Source organism: Phyllobates terribilis, unplaced genomic scaffold (genome assembly GCF_046119375.1).
Source record: "Phyllobates terribilis strain yellow unplaced genomic scaffold, ASM4611937v1 Scaffold_11__3_contigs__length_659146591, whole genome shotgun sequence".
NCBI classification, from domain to species: domain Eukaryota; kingdom Metazoa; phylum Chordata; class Amphibia; order Anura; family Dendrobatidae; genus Phyllobates; species Phyllobates terribilis.
Window position 1 is genome coordinate 171,731,619 of NW_027362771.1, and position 24,721 is coordinate 171,756,339.

At 39.7% G+C, this 24,721-nt stretch overlaps 1 protein-coding gene across 1 annotated transcript in view; it reads left to right on the forward strand.

The window, feature by feature from the left end:
- Positions 1–24,721, forward strand: part of TRHDE (thyrotropin releasing hormone degrading enzyme) — a 1,416,750-nt gene that overhangs the window by 1,336,174 nt on the left and 55,855 nt on the right. Inside the window, exon 16 of the mRNA XM_073651798.1 lies at positions 23,089–23,256. Coding sequence (XP_073507899.1) covers positions 23,089–23,256 — 168 coding nt within the window. The remainder of the gene's footprint in view (positions 1–23,088; positions 23,257–24,721) is intronic.

Sequence of the window (24,721 nt, forward strand, 5' to 3'; positions counted from 1 at the left end):
AATGCTTTTGCCATGCTCTTTTGTTTTAATTGTGCATTTTGACATATTACTTATGTGTTTCCTTCTTGAGAAAGGATCCAAAAACCCTAAAATGTGTTGTATTCAGAGTGTGTATTAAAAAAGCTTGTTTTAACCATACCTATGGAACGTCTCCTCTGATGTGATATTGAAAAAGAAGATGTGATGTGATGATGATGTGATAATCATCAGTTGGTCATGAGAAATGTTGAGGTCGTCAGAGTTAAAAGTTGTGTTATTAGTGTAGAGAAATAAGAAAAAGACAAGAATAACATATAAAATAATTCCCACTGTAAACCTACTTAAGAAATTCTTATTTTAAAATATATTGGTGCACAGACCTCCTGTAGGCAATATGGTGGAATTACTATTCAACTCTTATTGCAATCAATAAGACCATTGCAACAATCCTTCTGCATTTGGGAGCCTTGGAGACAGAGTTTATACTAACTAGATTTTTGTAGTTTATATACAGTGTGCAGTGTGAACTACAGGAGGCTGGTAAAGTAAAAACAGCAGAAGTCTATCACTTGCAAAGTTTTTTTTCACAGCAAGTATTTCTCAATTTTTACATTATGATGTGAACAAAGTTTTTTGTTCTCATCCTAAAATATATTGCTGCATGTATAACTTTAGTTTATGTATTTAAATACATAATTATATTATCTAATTTATCTAAATAATTATATCTGATTCAATGTGGTGCAGACTGCTGAAGGTATATATTGGTTTAAATCAATATTCTAATCAATATTTAGCGTGACCACGCTATGTGTTCCAAACAGTATCAAGTGAGAGAAAGAGATTTAGAAAAGAGAAAGAGATGTCAATAGATATAAAAAAATATTAAGATATAAATAATATTAATTATTCTATATATAATAATATTAATATGATGACATTTGTGTGCTGTACTTGTTGACATATAGACTTGTTTCAGCCCTTGTCATCTGTGATATCAGAATAAAATGTAGTATACAGTGAGGTTTCGGCACTCTTAAATAGATGCAAAGAGCCAGTAGTTTAAATTCCAAATGAATCCTTTAATTGATTATCCAATATATAGTTGGCCAACATTTCAACCCCACCGGGGTTTTCCTCAGGGGCTTCAGATCAACTGATACAAGATCATAGAAGCAAGCACAAACAAGTATAATATTAATACCAGACAAACAAATGGCAGAATATTTGGAAAATCACAAAATAGTTTATATCATTATAATCACTACATTGATTAATCATAATATCAAAGAAAATAAATATAAAAAAAAAAATAAACTCATACCCCACAAGACAAAATGTCAATGCAGATCTGTATGCTTTGAAATACATTAGGGAATAGTATACATGTGACCATAAACTCCTGGGACATATGTCCGCAAAAGAATGTCAGATAGAAGTAATAAATAGTGTTGAGCCACCCCCGTAGTGTTCGGGATCGGTTCGGTTCGTCGAACACCGGGATGTTCGAGGAACTGTTCGTCGAACTGTTCGTCGAACACCTTAGAACACCGTCGAACACCGTTAAAACCAATGGCAGGCAAACAAAAACACATAGGAACACATAGAAAACACCTTCAAAGGTGTCCAAAAGCTGACAAACTGCTCAGAAGACGCTTTCTTTAAAAAAGCCGGCCGGCAATTCAGCAGCGGCATACACCGGTACCCGACAATTTAGACATGAAGGAATAGAGCATCACACATAGATTAGATAGATAGAAACATGTCAGTCACATATATATGAAGTACAGTGACAGTGTTGCTTACTGTACTTGTCATTTAGTGTAAAGGATTTATTAAAAAATATAATAGTGTTTTCGTGCACCGTCTCTTTAAAAAAGCCGGCCGGCAACTCAGCAGCGGTACCCGACAATTTATAGCAGACAGAATAGAGCTTCACACATAGATTAGATAGATAGAAACATGTCAGTCACATATATATGAAGTACAGTGACAGTGTTGCTTACTGTACTTGTCATTTACTGCAAAGGATTTATTAAAAAAAATAATAGTGTTTTCATGCACCGTCTCTTTAAAAAAGCCGGCCGGCAATTCAGCATCTGTACCCGACAATTTAGAATAGAAGGAATAGAGCTTCACACATAGATTAGATAGATAGAAACATGTCAGTCACATATATATGAAGTACAGTGACAGTGTTGCTTACTGTAATTGTCATTTAGCGTAAAGGATTTATCAAAAAAAATAATAGTGTTTTCATGCACCGTCTCTTTAAGAAAGCCGGCCGGCAATTCAGCATCTGTACCCGACAATTTATAACAGACAGAATAGAGCTTCACACATAGATTAGATAGATAGAAACATGTCAGTCACATATATAATAAGTACAGTGATAGTGTTGGTTACTGTACTTGTCATTTAGTATTAAAATAAAGGATTTATTATTAAAAAAAATTGGCGTGGGATTCCCCGTAATTTTAGTCTCTAGCGGAGGTTAAGCAGACGGCTGGGGCAGATGTTTGAAGCCTGGGAAGGGGGTAATACCCACGGAGCTTCCCAGGCTACTAATATCAGCCCCCAGCTGAATACCTAGCCTTTACTAGCTATTAAAATGGAGGACCCCCCCCAAAAAAATGACGTGGGGTCCCCCCTAATTTAATAGCTAGCAAAGGCTAGGCAGACAGCTGGGGGCTGATATTAATAGCCCAGGAGGGGAGCCATGAATATTGGCCCCCTCCCAGGCTAGAAACACCAGCCGTCAGCCGCCCCAGAAATGGCGCATCCATAGGATGCGCCAATTCTGGCACTTAGCCTCGCTCTTCCACGCTGCCCTGTAGCGGTGGCAGTGGGGTAATAGGGTTGGGGTTGATGTCAGCTTATAATGCCAGCTGACATCAAGCCCAGGTTAGTAATGGAGAGGCGTCTATAAGACACCCCCATTACTAACCCCATAGTCAAAGTTAAAAAAAAAACACAAACACCCAGAATAAAGTCCTTTAATTGAAATAAAGACACAATTCTTTATTGTTCTAAATTAAACCATACTTACCATCACGCCCATTCCAGCTGAAGCCAACGATCTCCTGCAATAAAAGAAAAATAATAAAGCAACCTCATCCTTACCTTTCCATGGTTCCCAGGACAGCTCCAGCTCTGCTACATCGAGATGACAGGCTGGACAGCAGCAGAACGCTGCCATCCAGCCTGTCATCCCGCGGACACTGAGAAGCGCAGGCATGCTTGCGCTCCTCAGTGTCTGACTGTGACGTCATCCAGATGAGCCGACAATGAACTCGGCTCACCTCATGTACGTCACTGACAGCGTGGGAAAATTCTCCTGCACTCAGCGCTTCAGCGTGAGAATTTTCCCACGCTGTCAGTGACGTGCATGAGGTGCGCCGAGTTCATTGGACATGACCTCGGCTCATCTGGATGCCGTCACAGCCAGACACTGAGTAGCACAAGCAAGCCTGCGCTTCTCAGTGTCTGCGGGATGACAGGCTGGATGGCAGCGTTCTGCTGCGGTCCAGCCTGTCATCTCGATGTAGCAGAGCTGAAGCTGTCGTGGAAGCCATGGAAAGGTAAGGATGATGTTGCTTTATTATATTTCTTTTATTGCAGGAGATCGTTGGCTTCAGCTGGAATGGGCGTGATGGTAAGTATGGTTTAATTTAGAACAATAAAGAATTGTGTGTTTATTTCAATTAAAGGACTTTTTTCTGGGTGTTGTGTTTTTTTTAAATACTTTACTAGAAATTCATGGTGGTCATGTCTAATATTGGCGTGACCCCATGAATTTCGGGCTTAGGGCCAGCTGATAATGCCAAGCTGGCCTTAACCCCTTTATTACCCAGTGAGCCACCGCACCAGGGCCCTGGATGAGTTGGGTACAGCGCCAGAAGATGGCGCTTCTATGAACGCGCCATTTTCCGGGGCGGCTGCGGACTGCAATTTGCAGCGGGTGGGGCCCAGAAAGCTTGGGCCTCCCTGCGCTGCAGATTCCAGCCCCCAGCTGCCTAGTTGTACCTGGCTGGACACAAAAATAGGGCGTAGCTCCACGCATTTTTTTTTTAGATTCATGAAATTCATGGAATAATTAAGAAAAAAAGGGCTTCCCTATATTGTTGTGTCCGGCTAGGTACAAATAGGCAGCTGGTGGTTGGGAGCAGCCCGTTCCTGCCTGCTGTACCTGACTGGACACAAATATAGGGTGAAGCCCCACATCAATTTTTTTTTCATTATTTCATGAATTTCCTGAAATAATTTAAAAAAAATTGACGTGGGGCTTCGCCCTATATTTGTGTCCAGTCAGGTACAGCAGGCAGGAACGGGCTGCCCCCAACCACCAGCTGCCTATTTGTACCTGGCCAGACACAACAATATAGGGAAGCCCTTTTTTAAAAAAATTATTTCATGAAATAATTAAAAAAAAATTGACGTGGGGCTTCGCACTATATTTGTGTCCAGCCAGGTACAGCAGGCAGGGACGGGCTGCCCCCAACCACCAGCTGCCTATTTGTACCTGGTTGGACACAACAATATAGGGAAGCCCTTTTTTTCTTAATTATTCCATGAATTTCATGAAATAATTTAAAAAAAAAATGCGTGGGGCTTCGCCCTATTTTTGTGCCCAGCCAGGTACAACTAGGCAGCTGGGAGCTGGAATCCGCAGCGCAGGGAGGCCCAAGCTTTCTGGGCCCCACCCGCTGCAAATTGCAGTCCGCAGCCGCCCCGGAAAATGGCGCGTTCATAGAAGCGCCATCTTCTGGCGCTGTACCCAACTCATCCAGGGCCCTGGTGCGGTGGCTCACTGGGTAATAAAGGGATTAAGGCCAGCTTGGCATTATCAGCTGGCCCTAAGCCCGAAATTGATGGGGTCACGCCAATATTAGACATGACCACCATGAATTTCTAGTAAAGTATTTAAAAAAACACAAACACCCAGAATAAAGTCCTTTAATTGAAATGAACACACAATTCTTTATTGTTCTAAATTAAACCATACTTACCATCACGCCCATTCCAGCTGAAGCCAATGTCTTCTGCAATAAAAGTAAAATAATAAACCAACATCATCCTTACCTTTCCATGGTTCCCAGGACAGCTTCAGCTCTGCTACATCGAGATGACAGGCTGGACCGCAGCAGAAAGCTGCCATCCAGCCTGTCATCCCGCGGACACTGAGAAGCGCAGGCTTGCTTGCGCTCTGCAGTGTCTGGCTGTGATGGCATAAAGATGAGACAAGTTCATGTCCAATGAACTCGGCTCACCTCATGCACGTCACTGACAGCGTGGGAAAATTCTCACGCTGAAGCGCTGAGTGCAGGAGAATTTTCCCACGCTGTCAGTGACGTGCATGAGGTGAGCTCATTCATGTCCAATGATCTCAGCTCACCTCATGCACGTCACTGACAGCGTGGGAAAATTCTCCTGCACTCAGCGCTACAGCGTGAGAATTCTCCCACGCTGTCAGTGACGTGCATGAGGTGAGCTCATTCATGTCCAATGAACTCAGCTGACCTCATGTACGTCACTGACAGCGTGGGAGAATTCTCACGCTGAAGTGCTGAGTGCAGGAGAATTCTCCCACGCTGTCAGTGACGTGCATGAGGTGCGCCGAGTTCATTGGACATGACCTCGGCTCATCTGGATGCCGTCACAGCCAGACACTGCAAAGCGCAAGAATGCCTGCGCTTCTCAGTGTCTGCGGGATGACAGGCTGGATGGCGGCGTTCTGCTGCGGTCCAGCCTGTCATCTCGATGTAGCAGAGCTGGAGCTGTCCTGGGAACCATGGAAAGGTAAGGATGAGGTTGCTTTATTATTTTTCTTTTATTGCAGGAGATCGTTGGCTTCAGCTGGAATGGGCGTGACGGTAAGTATGGTTTAATTTAGAACAATAAAGGAATGTGTCTTTATTTCAATTAAAGGACTTTATTCTGGGTGTTTGTGTTTTCTTTTAACTTTGACTATGGGGTTAGTAATGGGGGTGTCTTATAGACGCCTCTCCATTACTAACCTGGGCTTGATGTCAGCTGGCATTATAAGCTGACATCAACCCCAACCCTATTACCCCACTGCCACCGCTACAGGGCAGTGGGAAGAGCGAGGCTAAGTGCCAGAATTGGCGCATTCTAAGGATGCGCCATTTCTGGGGCGGCTGACGGCTGGTGTTTCTAGCCTGGGAGGGGGCCAATATTCATGGCACCCTTCCTGGGCTATTAATATCAGCCCCCAGCTGTCTGCCTAGCCTTTGCTAGCTATTAAAATAGGGGGGGACCCCACGTAATTTTTTTGGGGGGTCCCCCATTTTAATAGCTAGTAAAGGCTAGGTATTCCGCTGGGGGCTGATATTAGTAGCCTGGGAAGCTCCGTGGGTATTACCCCCTTCCCAGGCTTCAAACATCTGCCCCAGCAGTCTGCTTAACCTCCGCTAGAGACTAAAATTAAGGGGAACCCCACGCCAATTTTTTTTTAAATAAATCCTTTATTTTAACACTAAATGACAAGTACAGTAATCAACACTGTCACTGTACTTCATATATATGTGACTGACATGTTTCTATCTATCTAATCTATGTGTGATTCTCTATTCCTTCTATTCTAAATTGTCGGGTACAGATGCTGAATTGCCGGCCGGCTTTTTTAAAGAGACGGTGCATGAAAACACTATTATTTTTTTTTAATAAATCCTTTACACTAAATGACAAGTACAGTAAGCAACACTGTCACTGTACTTCATATATATGTGACTGACCTGTTTCTATCTATCTAATCTATGTGTGATTCTCTATTCCTTCTATTCTAAATTGTCGGGTACAGATGCTGAATTGCCGGCCGGCTTTTTTAAAGAGACGGTGCATGAAAACACTATTATTTTTTTTTAATAAATCCTTTACACTAAATGACAAGTACAGTAATCAACACTGTCACTGTACTTCATATATATGTGACTGACATGTTTCTATCTATCTAATCTATGTGTGAAGCTCTATTCTGTCTGTTATAAATTGTCGGGTACCGCTGCTGAATTGCCGGCCGGCTTTTTTAAAGAGACGGTGCATGAAAACACTATTATTTTTTTTGATAAATCCTTTACACTAAATGACAAGTACAGTAAGCAACACTGTCACTGTACTTCATATATATGTGACTGACATGTTTCTATCTATCTAATCTATGTGTGAAGCTCTATTCTTTCTGTTCTAAATTGTCGGGTACCGGTGTATGCCGCTGATGAATTACCGGCTTTTCATGTTTCACTGTGAGCACTGTTCCCATCGATTTGGGCAATCACTGTAATGCCACAACCACCATGGCTGTGGCATTACAGTGAGAGGCAGACAATCCCTGCATGATTGGTGCTCTAAATAGCGCCAGACATGCAGGACACGCTTTTGGTGCACGAACAGTTATCGAACATAACCTCGAACAGCCGAATTTTTTGCAAATCGTTCGGGTTCGTCGAACAACTCGAACACCGCCCAAAACAGCTCGAATTTGAGATTGGCGAACAGTTCTAGTCGAACACCGCTCATCTCTAGTAATAAACCCAAAATAACTGGAGAAATAAGAAGAAAATAACATGAATATGTAAAATACCTAAATAGTAGATTCCTATCCGATATGAATGGAGAGTCCTCAAAAGTAGTGTGGAATATCCAGGCAAAAAATGCTACTGCTGGTGGCAGACAAAAAAGTACCCATATAAAAAACACTAGTCTAATGTTGGATACAGTATATTAGAGATACACCTACCTATAAATAAAGGTATAAGGTGTGTCACATAGGGCAGGTATTCAAGGTGCTGCCACCAAGGGTTACAAGGAAAACGTACTTGTCAGTCTAGAAGATCAAAGTGAGTCCTTAACAATAAGGCTATAATGAAATGCATAATTGCATGAGATAAGAGTCCTATTGCATTGGTAACACATACCTGTGTGCTTCAAATTGCCTCTGGTGAAGGTGACTGTAGTGTGCTGTGTATGTGGCTCTCAGGGCTTAAATAGTGCTGAATTTTGCGGTGTGTTTCCTGTTTCCGGAGTGGTGGAACGCAACATCCGGTTTGGCGGAACGCTTTGCATTCCACTGCGTGACTAGAGATAGTATATAGTCCACCAAAATCTGACTGACACAAATGCATAGTGTTTATTTGTTAATGTCTATATGGGGGAAATTATTGACTGAAGAATGGATAGAGAGGAGAAAAGGGGAAAGAAAGGAGAAAAAGGGAAAAAAGGGGGACAAGAGGAGGAAGGGGAAGAAAGAGGAAGAGGGACAGGGAGGGAAAAAATAAGGCATGTACTCTGTAATATTCAAACACATGGAAAATATGATACAATAAACCTGGAAGTAATATAATTCCGGTGTATAAAGATGTACGATATCATCATTGCTGACATAAGGAGGACACATCTTGTCTATACATGAAGGGTCTGAAAAAAAGAGTAATAACATAAGTATAGTGTCAAAAAAATGTTACAAGGTAAGTCCAGAGACAAATGACAGATAATATAAATAATTCTCTCCTCCTAATAATGCAAACATCATGAAAGAATTATGTGAAAATTATGAAATGGAAATTTCTGTATAAAAAAGGGGGGGGGTTGAAGGAGAGAAAGGGGGAAAAAAGGGGGAAGGGAAAAATGCTTCAGATATGAATCTCATACTCTCTATTAAGACCATGGGGTTCCAATGTTTTCAGAGTGAAAATCCAGAAAGCTTCTCTATCCTTGAGTCTCTGTATCCTATTGTCCCCCCTCCTTCTGGGTGGAACATGGTCTATGACCTGGAAACGAAGCTGTGCAACCGAATAATGATGTATAGAAAAATGGTTAGGAATGGGTAACAAATTGTATTTGCATCGGATTGTTGATTTGTGTTTGCTGATGCGGTCTCGGATATGCTGGGTGGTTTCCCCAACATATCCAAGACCACAGGGACATTTGATCAGATACACAACAAAAGAGGATTCACATGTGAAATACCCCTTAATGGGGAATCTCCTGCCTGATAATGGATGGGTGAAAAAACCACCCCTTGTCATGTTGGAGCACTGGCGGCACCCCAAACATGAGAACTTGCCCATGCGGGGAGTCATCAACGTCATCTGACGTGTTCTCGTATGAAAATTACCAATGTCGGCTTTCACCAACCTATCTCTCAAATTAGATGGTCTTTTGTTACATATCAGGACAGGCTGCTGGAAATCCTTTATTTTAGGGTAGGATCTACTAAGTATCGACCAGTGGTCCCGAAATAAATGTCTGATATGGGTGATAGGTATTAACAAAGATCATCCGATTTGTGATTAGTGCACGTTGTCTCAGGTCAAGTGGCGGAAAGGCGATAGAAGATGGATATCCTCTATTAATGAATTTTTGTCCCATCTCTTCGTGACGTTTGATCTTTAGTGATGAATCTGACACTATTCTACCAACTCTGGTATGTTGTGAAATGGGGAGAGATTTTTTTACATGTCTTGGATGACAACTGGTGTAATGCAGTAAGGCATTACGATCCGTCGATTTGACACATAAATCAGTTGTGAAATGTCCACTGTCATCCACAATAACCATAATGTCAAGAAAATTGATACGGCACCTGTCATAGTTCAAAGTGAAAGAGATCCGTGGTGTACAGCTATTAAGATATGCAAAAATTTGTTAAGTTCTATTTCATCTTTGTCCCAGATGACGAAAACGTCATCAATATAGTGTTTCCATGACCTGATGCCTGAAAATGTGCCTGTAACTGGTGTCACATATTGTTCTTCAAAATGTGCCATGAAGATATTGGCATAGGGGGGGCCATTTTCAACCCCATCGCATTCCCTCGCTTCTGTATGTAAAACTTGTCACCAAATAGAAAAAAATTGTTGTGTAGAATAATGTCAGATAGATCTATACAGAGATCTTTACGTGATTGTGGGTAATTGCTGTATTTATCCAGGAACCATGTAAGTGCCTCAAGGCCAAGATCATGATCAATAGATGTGTACAAGCTGTTTACGTCTAATGTGACTAAAATAGATCCCGGAGAAATGGTATCAAGTTGATGGAGATGTGACAAAAAATCGGCTGAGTCCTAAATGTATGATGGAATGGCTGGTAGAAGTGGTGTTAAATTTTTTTCCACTGTTTTAGCAAGAGGGGAGAGTAGGGAATTTGTAGATGCAACTATCGGGCGTCCCGGAGGAAACTGTAGGTTTTTGTGAATTTTAGGAAGGGTGTAAAAAACTGGCACCACGGGATGTTTATTAATCAAATAATCAGATAATTTTTGATCAATGACTCCTCGGTGGATAGTGGCTCCACTTTCAAACGAATCCGTTGACTAATGTGAGATCGGATTATTGGAGACCATGGTGTACACATCGGGTTCATTCAGCTGCCCTTCAATCTCTTTGATGTAATATGAGCGATCCATGACCACTACCGCACCCCCTTTATCAGCTGGCTTGATCGTAATCTGGTCATTCGTAGATAGTGAATGTAGGGACTGTTTTCCTCATTTTTTTGATACTGTATTTATGTTATTACTCTTTTTTTCAGACCCTTTATGTATAGACAAGATGTGTCCTCCTTATGTCAGCAATGATGATATCGTACATCTTTATACACCGGAATTATATTACTTCCAGGTTTATTGTATCATATTTTCCATGTGTTTGAATATTACAGAGTACATGCCTTATTTTTCCCTCCCTGTCCCTCTTCCTCTTTCTCCCCCTTCCTCCTCTTGTTCCCCATTTTTCCCTTTTTCCCCTTTCTTTCCCCTTTTCTTCTCTCTATCTACTCTTCAGTCAATAATTTCCTCCATATAGACATTAACATATAAACACTAAGCACTTGTGTCAGTCAGATTTTGGTGGACTATATACTATATCTAGTCACGCAGTGGAACACAAAGCTTGCGTTCCATTATTAGGTTCAGTCCGGAAACACACATCTCGCGCATGCGCGATGATGCGTTCCACGAAACCGGAAGTTGCATTCCGCCAAACCGGATGTTGCGTTCCACCACTCCTGAAACAGGAAACACACCGCAAAATACAGCGCTATTTAAGCCCTGAGAGCCACATACACAGCACACTACAGTCACCTTCACCAGAGGCAATTTGAAGCACACAGGTATGTGTTACCAATGCAATAGGACTCTTATCTCATGCAATTATGCATTTCATTATAGCCTTATTGTTAAGGACTCACTTTGATCTTCTAGACTGACAAGTACGTTTTCCTTGTAACCCTTGGTGGCAGCACCTTGAATACCTGCCCTATGTGACACACCTTATACCTTTATTTAAAGGTAGGTATATCTCTAATATACTATATAAAACATTAGACTAGTGTTTTATATGGGTACTTTTTTGTCTGCCACCAGCAGTAGCATTTATTGCCTGGATATTCCACACTACTTTTGAGGACTCTCCATTCATATCGGATAGGAATCTACTATTTAGGTATTTTACATATTCATGTTATTTTCTTCTTGTTTCTCCAGTTATTTTGGGTTTATTACTTCTATCTGACGTTCCATTGCGGACATATGTCCCAGGAGTTTATGGTCACATGTATACTATTCCTTAATGTGTTTCAAAGCATACAGATCTGCATTGACATTTTGTCTTGTGGGGTATGTGTTTATTCCTTTTTTTATATTTATTTTCTTCATTATTATGATTAATCAGTGTAGTGATTATAATGATATAAACTATTTTGTGATTTTCCAAATATTCTGACATTTGTTTGTCTGGTATTAATATTATACTTGTCTGTGCTTGTTTCTATGATCTTGTATCAGTTGATCTGAAGCCCCTGAGGAAAACCCTGGTGGGGTTGAAATGTTGGCCAACTATATATTGGAGAATCAATTAAAGGATTCATTTGGAATTTAAACTACTGGCTCTTTGCATCTATTTAAGAGTGCCGGAACCTCACTGTATACTGTATATTGCGCTGTGTTCCTTGCACCTACTGTTCTTAGTCGAGCCTGGTCTATGCATATTTTTGAGATCGGAATAAAATGGACATGTCTCCGTGTGTTTTCCACCCACACATGGTCCATGTAAAACACGGACATGTATATAGCAGTGTAGGTTATAATGGGTACCCATCAAAATAGGATACCACAAGTACTGGAAGCAGATACAGTATGTAGAGAAGGCCTTATATGCCTTGTACCAAATGCGTTAGTAATATAAAGAAAATTAGATAGTCTGAAGGTGCGCAAGATGTTTTCCAAAAATATGAGCATTTTGATAACTTTGGCATATTTCAGACTGGCGGAAACGGAAGTAGAAATGTCCGATTTTTTAGAATTTACGTATAATTGAAGAACGCTGCAACACTTTTTTTAAGGGTGACAGAGCTTAGTGAGACAGGTCTCGACCTAGGGTGGCCTGACAGATGCATTATAGTTTTTGCCAGAAGTGGTGTAAATTACAACTGAAATGTACTCCACTCTATGATTGGAGTAGATTTTCTGATTGTGGCACATGGGAATCTCCCAAGGTACAAAGTACATCAAATTCATTAATTTCAGCATCATTTTCATATTTCTAGATGAATTCATCCCCCAAGTTTGCTTCATCTTCATGTTAGACCATTTTAGTAAATTCATACTGTGGTTGTCTCTTTTATTAGACTGAGCACTTCAAGAACATCACTATGGAGAAAGGCAGCGTGTATGTTCAGTCTCAGAATTTCCCTGAGTGGACACACTATTCAACAGGGAGAGTGTTCATGCCACAAAAACACATACTACTCAAAGATATGAAACTATGTTTAGAGATACAAAAAGCAGTAAATTGATATACATTGCATACAATAGAATACAGTATATATACTGATGTGATTCCAAATGTCATAGAAACAATGAGATTAGCTTAGTGTCAATAAAATGACAAGTAGATGTTATGCAATATATTGCTTAAATAAAATAAAAAAATCCACAGCCGAGCCAGGATACTTAGTACAAATGCTCTCTCTACACCTCTATCATAAAGTACAAACGCTTACATAAGTCATGGTAGATGAAAAAAGATGGAGTTGATAGACGAGTGATGACAGGTTTGCTGCAGGGTTGCTTAGACAGCTGTTCGGCTGGCCTATTACTAGAAATGTAGATGGAGAAGCCATAAAAAAGGAAATACAAAAAATAGGAAGAGATTGAGATGTGAGATTTTCAAATTCTTTCTACTTGGACTGATAGATTCAGTATTCATTTTAAAATATCCTCATTCTTACTGTATCACACAATTGTAAACAGAAAAATATAACTAATATACTAAGATTTTTTTGTCAAATTCTTTACAACTGTAAACATTTTCGTTCTGATCATCCTCTATGAGCATGACAATGGCTCTGCTTACAAAAATGCATCTACTGTATATACACCACTTTTAAAATACCATTTTTTTGCCGTGTAAAAATGAGACCAAGAAGAATCATTTCAGAACTTTTTCCAAGTTTAATGTCACCCATAATCTGAACAATTCAAGTCAAAAACAAAGTGAAAGACTTCACATCTGTTGCTGTATATACACTGTGTTCCAGTGTTCCAAATTATTATGCAAATAATATTTTCTCAGATTTTCCCAAATTACCTATATGAATTGCAGTCATTGTAATTTTCCAGTCAAATAACTATTAGAGTACAATTGAAAGGTTTTTGCACAAACTGCCTATGATAACAGTATATTTTTAAAAAAATAAAAAACTCAAACTGCACTCAAAATGCATGTTCCAAATTATTATGCACAGCAGAGTTTTCAACCTTTTCATTTTAATAAAGAACAAAAAAAATGTCATTTTTGAAATTATAAGCATAATAATGTGCATAATAATTTGGAACATGCATTTTGAGTGCAGTTTGAGTTTTTTATTTTTTTAAAAATATACTGTGATCATAGGCAGTTTGTACAAAAACCTTTCAATTGTACTCTAATAGTTATTTGACTGGAAAATTACAATGACTGCAATTCATATAGGTAATTTGGGAAAATCTGAGAAAATATTATTTGCATAATAATTTGGAACACAGTGTAGATAGATTTACACACACACTCATAGATACAGTCGGTGAAATAAGTAATGAACATGTCACAAATTTTCTAAGTAAATATGTTTCTAAAGGTGCTATTGACATGAAATTCTCACCATATGTCGATAACAACACATCCAATCCATACAAAGCAAAGAAATCAAACCATAGATATTCATAACTTAAGTTATGTGTAATAAGAAATGACACAGGAAAAAAGTATTGAACATACTTACTGAAATGTAATTAATACTTTGTAAAAAAGCCTTTGTTGGTGATGACAACTTCAAGATGTATGGAGAAACGAGTCACATACATTGATCAGGTGTGATTTTTTTCCCATTCTTCCACACAAACATTCTTTAAATCCTGAAGGTCATATGGCCTCCTTCTATGATTTCTGAGATATCATACATTTTATATTGAATTCAGTTTCAGTTGATTGACTGGGCCATTCTAGCAGCTTTATTTTCTTTCTCTGAAACCCATTGAGAGTTTCCTTTGTTGTGTGTTTGGGATCATTGTCTTACTGAAATGTCTACCCTTGTTTCTTCTTCATCATTCTGGTAGATGATAGAAGATTTTTATCAAATGTCTCAGTACATTTGTCCATTCAATCTTCCTTCACTTATATTAAATTTGCCAGTGCCATATGCTAAAAAACAGCCCCACACCATGTTGTTCCCACCTCCAAACTTCACTGTTGGTATGATTTTTTTGAGGTGATATGCAGTGCCTTTTGGCCTCCAAGCACAGTGTCTATTATGACATGCAAAGACTTCAATTTTGGTCTCATGTGACCAGACCATATTCTCCCAGTATTTCACAGGCTTGTCTAAATATTGTTGAGCAAACTTTAAATATGCTTGAACATGCTTTTTGTTCAGTAATAGAGACTTGGGTGATGAGTGTGCATGCAGGCCATGGAGGTTGAGTGCATTACTTATTATTTTCTTTGAGACAATTATACCTGCTGATTCCAGGTCTTTTGTAGCTCTCCACAGGTGGTTCTTAGCTCTTGAACAACTCTTCTGATAATTGTTCTCACTCCTCTGTCTGAAATCTTATGGGGAGCACCTTGCCATGGCCGATTTATGGTGAAATTATGTTCTTTACACTTCCAAATGATGGCCCCAACAGTGCTCTCTGGAACCCTCTGTAGCTTAGAAATTCTTCTGTAACCAATGCCATCATTATATTTTGCAACAATAAGGTTGCAAAGGTCTTGAAACAGCTCACTGATTTTACCCATCATGAGATGATTCTTGTGTGGTACATTGGTAATGAGACACCTTTTAATAGGCCGTGAGTTGAACCAGCTGATATTATTTTTCACTAAGTGGCAGGAATACTTTCTAATTACTGATAGATTTCAGCTGGTGTCATGATTTTCCATGGCTTTTTGCACCTCTCTTTCTTCATATGTTCAATACTTTTTCCTTGTGTCATTTCTCATTATTACACATAACATAAATTATGGACTTGTATGATTTGATTTCTTTGACTGTGTGCAATATATGGGTTGTTACCGACATCTGGTGAGAATTCCATATCAATAGCACCTTTAAAAATATATTTACTTAGAGAATTGGCGATGTGTTCTAAACTTATTTCACATACTGCTTTGAAATATTTATATATATAAATATAGATATATATACATATATATAACGTGTTTAACAGAAAAAAACTGCACAAATCAGGTGTCAAGATGATTGAAATAACCAGAATAATTAATTAAATAGGTTGAAGGAGTTGTAAGGTCACACTATATAAATGACCTATCTTCAGTGCCGAATATGCACAACATATGTTCACAGGACATTCTAACAAAATAATATAAGATAAACTTAAAGAACATAACACACTTTGAGTGTTTTTATCATTGAAAATCAAGGGTTACAAAAATGTATAGATGTATCATCATATTTGGAATTTGTTGGGATGGAAAGAAAGTTTGCACTCAACCTTACCTGAGCCCCCCTGCAAGGTCCCCACACTCAGCACACACAGTCACAAAGGTTCAACACCAAAGGCATGGGAAAGCCAGTCGATCTCACCCAAATTTTAGAAAATTTATTGAGGCAACCTAATAGTATTTACCGTATATTCCGGCGTATAAGACGACTTTTGAAGACTGAAAAATCTTCCTTCTAGTCTGGGGTCGTCTTATACGCCGGTAATGCTTTTGAACTTTCAGAAATTGACATGCGGGGATACTCTGGGGGTGTTAATAAGCTGCCGTGGCCGTATCCCTGCCATGTCGGAGTTAATATAAGGTGGAGGGAGTTAAAATAAGGCGGCGGTAGGTCCAGACAGTCAGCGCTTCTGTGCTGAAACTGACACATCGCTGCGTATTCCCAGCTCCGGACACAGCGCAGGGCTTCTGTGCCGACAGCTTTCACTTGTCACAGAAGCGCTGCGCTGTGTCCGGAGCAGGGAAGTTCGCATCGCTTCTGTGACAATATATGAAAAGCCGGCAATTCAGCAGAGGCATAAGCCGGCACCCGACAATTTAGAATAGAAAGAATAGAGCTTCACACATAGATTAGATAGATAGAAACATGTCAGTCACATATATATGAAGTACAGTGACAGTGTTGCTTACTGTACTTGTCATTTAGTGTAAAGGATTTATTAAAACAAATATTAGTGTTTTCATGCACCGTCTCTTTAAAAAAGCCGGCCGGCAATTCAGCATCTGTACCCGACAATTTATAACAGACAGAATAGAGCATCACACAGAGATTAGATAGATAGAAACATGTCAGTTGCATATATATGAAGTACAGTGACAGTGCTGGTTACTGTACTTGTCATCTAGTGTTAAAATAACGGATTTATTTAAAAAAAAATTGGCGTGGGGTTCCCCTTAATTTTAGTCTCTAGCGGAGGTTAAGCAGACGGCTGGGGCAGATGTTTGAAGCCTGGGAAGGGGGTAATACCCACGGAGCTTCCCAGGCTACTAATATGAGCCCCCAGCTGAATACATAGCCTTTACTAGCTATTAAAATGGGGGAACCCCCCAAAAAAATGACGTGGGGTCCCCCCTATTTTAATAGCTAGCAAAGGCTAGGCAGACAGCTGGAGGCTGATATTAATAGCCCAGGAAGGGTGCCATGAATATTGGCCCCCTCCCAGGCTAGAAACACCAGCCGTCAGCCGCCCCAGAAATGGCGCATCCATAGTATGCGCCAATACTGGCACTTAGCCTCGCTCTTCCCACTGCCCTGTAGCGGTGGCAGTGGGGTAATAGGGCTGGGGTTGATGTCAGCTTATAATGCCAGCTGACATCAAGCGCAGGTTAGTAATGGAGAGGCGTCTATAAGACGCCCCCATTACTAACCCCATAGTCAAAGTTAAAAAAAAACACAAACACCCAGAATAAAGTCCTTTAATTGAAATAAACACACAATTCTTTATTGTTCTAAATTAAACCATACTTACCGTCACGCCCATTCCAGCTGAAGCCAACGATCTCCTGCAATAAAAGTAAAATAATAAAGCAACCTCATCCTTACCTCTCCATGGTTCCCAGGACAGCTCCAGCTCTGCTACATCGAGATGACAAGCGGGACCGCAGCAGAATGCTGCCATCCAGCCTGTCATCCCGCAGACACTGAGAAGCGCAGGCATGCTTGCGCTCCTCAGTGTCTCGCTGTGACGGCATCCAGATGAGCCGACAATGAACTCAGCTCACCTCCTGGACGTCCGTCACTGACAGCGTGGGAAACTTCTACTGCGCATGCGGGGAGCAGGAGAATTTTCCCACGCTGTCAGTGACATGCATGAGGTGAGCCGAGTTCATTGGACATGATCTCGGCTCATCTGGATGCCGTCACAGTCAGACACTGAGGAGCACAAGCATGCCTGCACTTCTCAGTGTCTGCGGGATGACAGGCTGGATGGTAGCGTTCTGCTGCGGTCCAGCCTGTCATCTCGATGTAGCAGAGCTGGACCGGTCCTGGGAACCATGGAGAGGTAAGGATGAGGTTGCTTTATTATTTTACTTTTATTGCAGGAGATCGTTGGCTTCAGCTGGAATGGGCGTGACGGTAAGTATGGTTTAATTTAGAACATTAAAAAATTGTGTGTTTATTTCAATTAAAGGACTTTTTTCTGGGTGTTGTGTTTTTTTTAATTACTTTACTAGAAATTCATGGCGGTCATGTCTAATATTGGCGTGACCCCATGAATTTCAGGCTTAGGGCCAGCTGATAATGCCAACCTGGCCCTAACCCCTTTATTACCCAGTGAGCCACCGCACCAGGGCCCTGGATGAGTTGGGTACAGCGCCAGAAGATGGCGCTTCTATGAACGCGCCATTTTCTGGGGTGGCTGCGGACTGCAATTTGCAGCGGGGGGGGGACCCAGAAAGCTTGGGCCTCCCTGCGCTGCAGATTCCAGCCCCCAGCTGCCTAGTTGTACCTGGCTGGACACAAAAATAGGGCGAAGCCCCACGTCTTTTTTTTTTTAATTATTTCATGAAATAATTAAAAAAAAAAGGGCTTCCCTATATTGTTGTGTCCGACCAGGTACAAATAGGCAGCTGGTGGTTGGGGGCAGCCCGTTCCTGCCTGCTGTACCTGGCTGGACACAAAAATATGGCGAAGCCCACGTCAACATTTTTGGGAAAAATTAATTACAAAATTAATAATAATTTAGGGACTGCATCTTTATTAACCCCTCAATTGTCATTTAGTGTTAAAATAAAGGATTTTTTAAAAAGAAAATTGGCGTGGGATCCCCCATCATTATCGTCTCTAGCGGAGGTTAAGCAGACGGCTGGGGCAGATGTTTGAAGTCTGGGAAGGGGGTAATACCCACGGAGCTTCCCAGGCTACTAATATCAGCCCCCAGCTGAATACCTAGCCTTTACTAGCTATTAGAATGGGGGACCCCCCCAAAAAATGACGTGGGGTCCCCCCTATTTTAATATGTTTATGAGTGACAGTTTTCCTGCTATATACCTGCATGTCATAAGAATTTAAATTAAAAAAGGACCATGTTAAATTCAAATCTGTTTTTTTTTAATTTTTACCGGTGTTTGGTATGTGTTGGAAAAGGGGTAGTCTTATACGGTGAATATATCCTAAACTCTATATTTTAACAGGAAAGTAGGGGGGTCGTCTTATACACCAGGTCGTCTTATACGCCGGAATATACGGTAAGTGCCCTTTTTAAAAGCAAGAGATAGACTCACTGATGATTTCTAATCAGAAATAGTGGGTATCTTCCTAGACATCTGGTGTCGGGCAATGCACTTTCAAAAAATAAAATAAATAAAGTATTCATCAGGAATATGCTATATATGGCAACTGGGCACTGTTCAGGATTAATTAATAATAGGCAGGATCTATGGTCTTCTGTGACAGTAATTCCCATACTGACATGCAAGAATGTTACCGCATAGTCACAGTGTATTTACGTTTCTGGACCCCCACCTGAATATTTATTTCATGTGCCAAATTACAGGACCATGTTAATTTCCGTATTCATTGCATTCAATGCTATTTTTGAGAGCATGATTTTTGTGGGACAAGAAGTAGCTTTGCATGACCCCATTCAGTTTACCATGCAATGCATTGGAGAACAGAAAAAAATTAAAGTGCGATAAAGTGGCAAAAAAACTCACAATTCCATCATTGTATTTTGGGTTTGTTTTTTATGGCATTAATTGTGCTATGATGTGCATGATTACAGTCAGTATGATTCTGGTGACACTGTCATTTTATTTCAGTGGTAAAAAAAAATCAGAAATTTGTAATAAAAATATTTTGGTATGTGTCTCCATTTTCTGAGGTCCATAAAGTTTTTATTTCTCCATCAAAGTAGCTGTCTGCATAGCCTTTACCGGTTATTAAAACTGGGGACCCCCCCAAAAAAAATTATATGGGGTCCCCCATATTTTTAATAACCAGGAAATCCCTCAACCGCCTTCAAAAATGGCCTATGCATTAGTTGCTTCAATTCTGGCGCTTAGCTTTGTCTCTTCCCACTTGCTCTGGTGCGTTGGCAAGCAGGGTAATGGTTTTGGGGTTGAAGTCAGCTGTGTGATGTCCGCTGATGTCAAGTCTAGGAGTTAGTAATGGAGAAGCATCTATTAGACCCCCTATTACTAACCCTGTAGTCAAAAACAATAAACATACACTCAGAGAAAAGTCCATTTTTTGTAGAAAACACTAACTGACCCTCTTTTACCATTTATTACTTTTAAAAAAGCAAATAATCTAAAGGGGTCTACCATAAATCCATTCCACTTCCCACGACGATCCCTGACTCTGCTACATCCGGATACTGTAGTGAGCGGTGACATCAGTAAAGTGATGAGTGGTCACATTACTGATATGTACTACAGCATCTACTGTAGATGTAGCAGATTCGGGGATCGTTGTGGGATGGATTTTTGGCAGACCCATAACATCGTCGCCTGTGAGAAATTACCTCGAATAACCTCTGCAGTCTCGTTCTCGTGGTCATGGCTCACGGGTGATGACATTAATGACGTTATTGCCCATTAAAAAATCGGTGGTCAATGTGGGACTCAGTTGGATTTCGGCGGATCTGTGGAAAAAAATGTTAGATGCCTCTCCATTACTAACCTATGGGCTTGATTTCAGCTGATATTACAAAGTTGCTATCAACCCTATAAACTATTACCCTGATTGTCACAACACCAGGGCAATCCGGAAAAGCAAAGGCTATGCGTCAGATTTGGTACATCTAATGGATGTGCCATTTCTGGGGCAGTTGAGGGCTACCATTTTTAGGCTGTCGGGGGGCCAATATCCATGTCCCTTTCCAGCCTATTAATATCAGCCTGCAGCTGTCTGCTTTGCCTTAGTTATTAAAATTAGGGGGGGGCAACAGGAAAATGGAAATTCTGTTGTTTTGAGTTTATCATACCGGTCCAATATTGATAGGTTGAACTTGTATGGCAAAATCAAATAAGTTTCTTTTTTTCTTTTTGTAATGTCTTTATTCAACTTTTTTCGTTTTTTAAAGTTTAATTAATTAATGAATTAAATTATTTTAAAAGTTAGCAGGCTTAAAACCTGCAATCCCTTGTGCTATATATAGCAATGCAATTGTAATTGTATTGTAATATATAGCCAAAATTAGGGTCACTTATGAAGTCCTAACTGTGGCTTCGGAAGGCAAAACAACCTATCTTCACCCCACAATCACATCGGAGGATGAATTATGGAGGCCTGGAACAGCATGTCACAGGACTGTGAGAATTAAATGTTACTGTGGGAGACTGACAGTGGCATTTAAGCCCAGATTACTGCTTTTATAGGCAGCTGACATCTGCAGAGAATGGTGCATTGTTAGCTTCTGAGCCGGTCCATGCATGTGATGTACGGCACCGGTCAAAAGTTTTAACACACCTGTTCATGCAATTATTTTCCTTATTCTTATTGGAATGTGCACATTGTAGATTTAGACTGAGGGCAGTAAACCACTAATTAACACATATGGAAAGAAAGAGTGAATAAACTCATGTTTAACAAACCAAAATATGTGTTAGACTTTATATTACAAAAATAACCCCCTTTTAATCTGATTGCAGCTCTACACACCCATGGTATTCCCTCGAGTTGCTTAATCAGGTAACAACCGTGAATGGGTTTCCAACAAACATGTAGTAGTTCCCAGGGGTGCTAAGCATTTGTTGGCTGCTTTATCTTTAGTCTGCTGTTCAACTGATCCAAATTATTATCAATTGGGTTTAGGTATGGTGATTGTAGAAGCCATGTCATCTGATGCAGCACTCTATCCATCTCCTTTTTCTTTACATAGTTCTTACATAGCTTACAGGTATGTTTTGATTAATTGTACTTTTACAACATAAATGCTGGTCTCACAGCAACTAAATGTGATGGCATGCTTTTGAAGAATGCTGTGGTAGCTCCCCATACCATCACACCTTGTCCTCTATGCTTCACGGTGGGCACGACACATACAGAAAATATTTGCTGACCTTTTCTGCTTATCACAAAGATGTGATGGTCCTTAGTAGTGGCTTATTTTTGCAATTCAACCATAATAGCCATCTTCTCACAATCTCCTCATCTGCTGTTGATGTTGAGATGTTCTGTTAATTTGTAGCTTTTGAACCTGTTAACTCTGATGAACTTATCATTTGCAACAGAGGTAATTCTTGGTCTTCCATTCCTGGGGAAATCCTCATGAATGCTAATTTCATAATAGTGATTGATTATTTTCATGACTGGACTTGAGGATACCTTCAAGGTTTTAGCAATTTTCCAGACTAACTGGCCATCATGTCTTTCCTGTTGAGTGGTTTTTGCCATTTTCTGGCTTAGAACAGTTGTGGAATTGTGCTCAGCGCTACAAGGATCTGTATACTAACACTTCCTCTGCAAAAAATATCTGAACAAGATGGTGAGAAACACTTTCTGAAGGCCGATGATTCAGCAAATAAACTTATGACAAGGCATACCTGTTCTTTTGAAGTCATTCCAGGTGACTACCTCATGAAGCTTATTGAAAGAAAGTCAAGAATATGTCAAACTGTTATCATAGTAAAGGGGGGTACTTTGAGGAATGTAATATTTAACCTATGTTCTGGTTTCACGCAAGTTTACTTACTCCTTCTTTCCATAAGTGTCCTTTGTGGTTCTGTACCATTTAGTCTGAATCTACCATGTACACATTCCAATAAAACAAAGAAAAAGTTTGCATGAACAGGTTTGTTCAAACTTTTTAATTTACTGTACATGTACATCATTCATTGTAAAGTGGCAAAAGCGTTTACATGAAGTTCGAAATTATAGTGTGACTCTGCTATGATTTTTATCCAAGATTGTCCCATGATGTTCTTCACTATATGTGAGTATCTGATAGATTAGAAAATCCAATACTTTGGCATGACTACTACATACTTTACTACTGGACTATTGTTGTATGTGTCATTGATAAAATCAAACTTTTGATTGGTAAAATATAGGTAAAACAATTTATATGATCATGTATTTAAAAATGTAAAAATGATTACATATCTATAAATATATATATATTTTTGGTATTTTATTTTTTAGAATTCCACCAAATGTCCGAGACATTGTGTATTGCACAGGAGTATCCTTGATGGATGAAGATGTTTGGGAGTTTATTTGGATGAAATTCCATTCTACCACAGCTGTTTCTGAAAAGAAGATATTGTTGGAAGCACTAACCTGCAGTGATAATACAAACCTACTGAACAGGTCAGTGGATGCAAGATTATTTGCTGATCAATCATAGAGTAGGGAAACTTCCAAAGTGCCCTTAGGGTGCTGTGAGAAGCATGTGACTATTGTAGAGGAATGCAGATGAGAATCAACACAATTGCTGGAGAAAAACTTAAAGTAGAGCATCGGGAATTCTACTCACACATTTCTTAAGTTGTGTTCAATTTTTATGGAGAATCATGGGGTCGACTTACTTTATTTTGAAGGGATGTTTGCTCTAATAAAGATATAAAAAAATGATTTATATGGATGAAACGTATAACAGTCAGTGGGAGGAGGGTAGTGCAAAACCCAGAACAGCCACAACTATAGGAACAGACTGCTAGACTGTGGAGATTTTTCATTGCAACTGTTTTTATAGAAGAAAAAAGTGCTCAAAAAATCTCTGAGCATGCTGTTTTGGAATATAAAAACAAACACTGAAGTCAATAATGTAAAAGAAACAAACATCACAAAAACAAAAATGCAATATATGTTTAATTCTATGAAACATACTTTTGTGATGAGTTACTTTGAAGTCTAGTGTAAAACATTAAAAGTTTATATAAAGAACATAACATCTTGTTGTCCAGGAGTTGGCAGATGCTTTAGTACAGGTCTGGGAGGAGATCCCACAGGAGACCATCCGCAACCTAATCAGGAGCATGCCCAGGCATTGTAGGGAGGTCATACAGGCACGTGCAGGCCGCATACAATACTGAGCCTCATTTTGACTTGTTTTAAGGACATTACATCAAAGTTGGATCAGCCTGTAGTGTGTTTTTCCACTTTGATTTTGGGGGTGACTCCAAATCCAGGCCTCCATTGGTTAATAAATTTGATTTCCATTGATGATTTTTGTGTGATTTTGTTGTCAGCACATTCAACTTTGTACAGAACAAAGTATTCAATGAGAATATTTCATTCATTCAGATCTAGGATGTGTTATTTGAGTGTTCCCTTTATTTTTTTGAGCGTGTGTGTGTATGTGTGGATATATATATATAATATATGTGTGTGTGTATATATATATATATATATATATATATATATATAGATATATATATATATATATATATACACACTACCGTTCAAAAGTTTGGGGTCACCCAGACAATTTTGTGTTTTCCATTTATACTTATACTTTTATTTATCAAATGAGTTGCAAAATGATTAGAAAATATAGTCCAGACATTGACAAGGCTATAAATAATGAATTTTATTAGAAAGAATAATTTTCTCCTTCAAACTTTGCTTTTGTCACAGAATGCTCCCTTTGCAGCAATTCCAGCATTACAGACCTTTAGCATTCTAGCTGCTAATTTGCTGAGGTAATCTTGAGAATTTTCCCCTCATGCTTCCTGAAGCCTCTCCCACAAGTTGGATTGGCTTGATGGGCACTTTTTGCGCACCATATGGTCAAGCTGCTCCCACACCAGCTCAATGGGGTTGAGATCTGGTG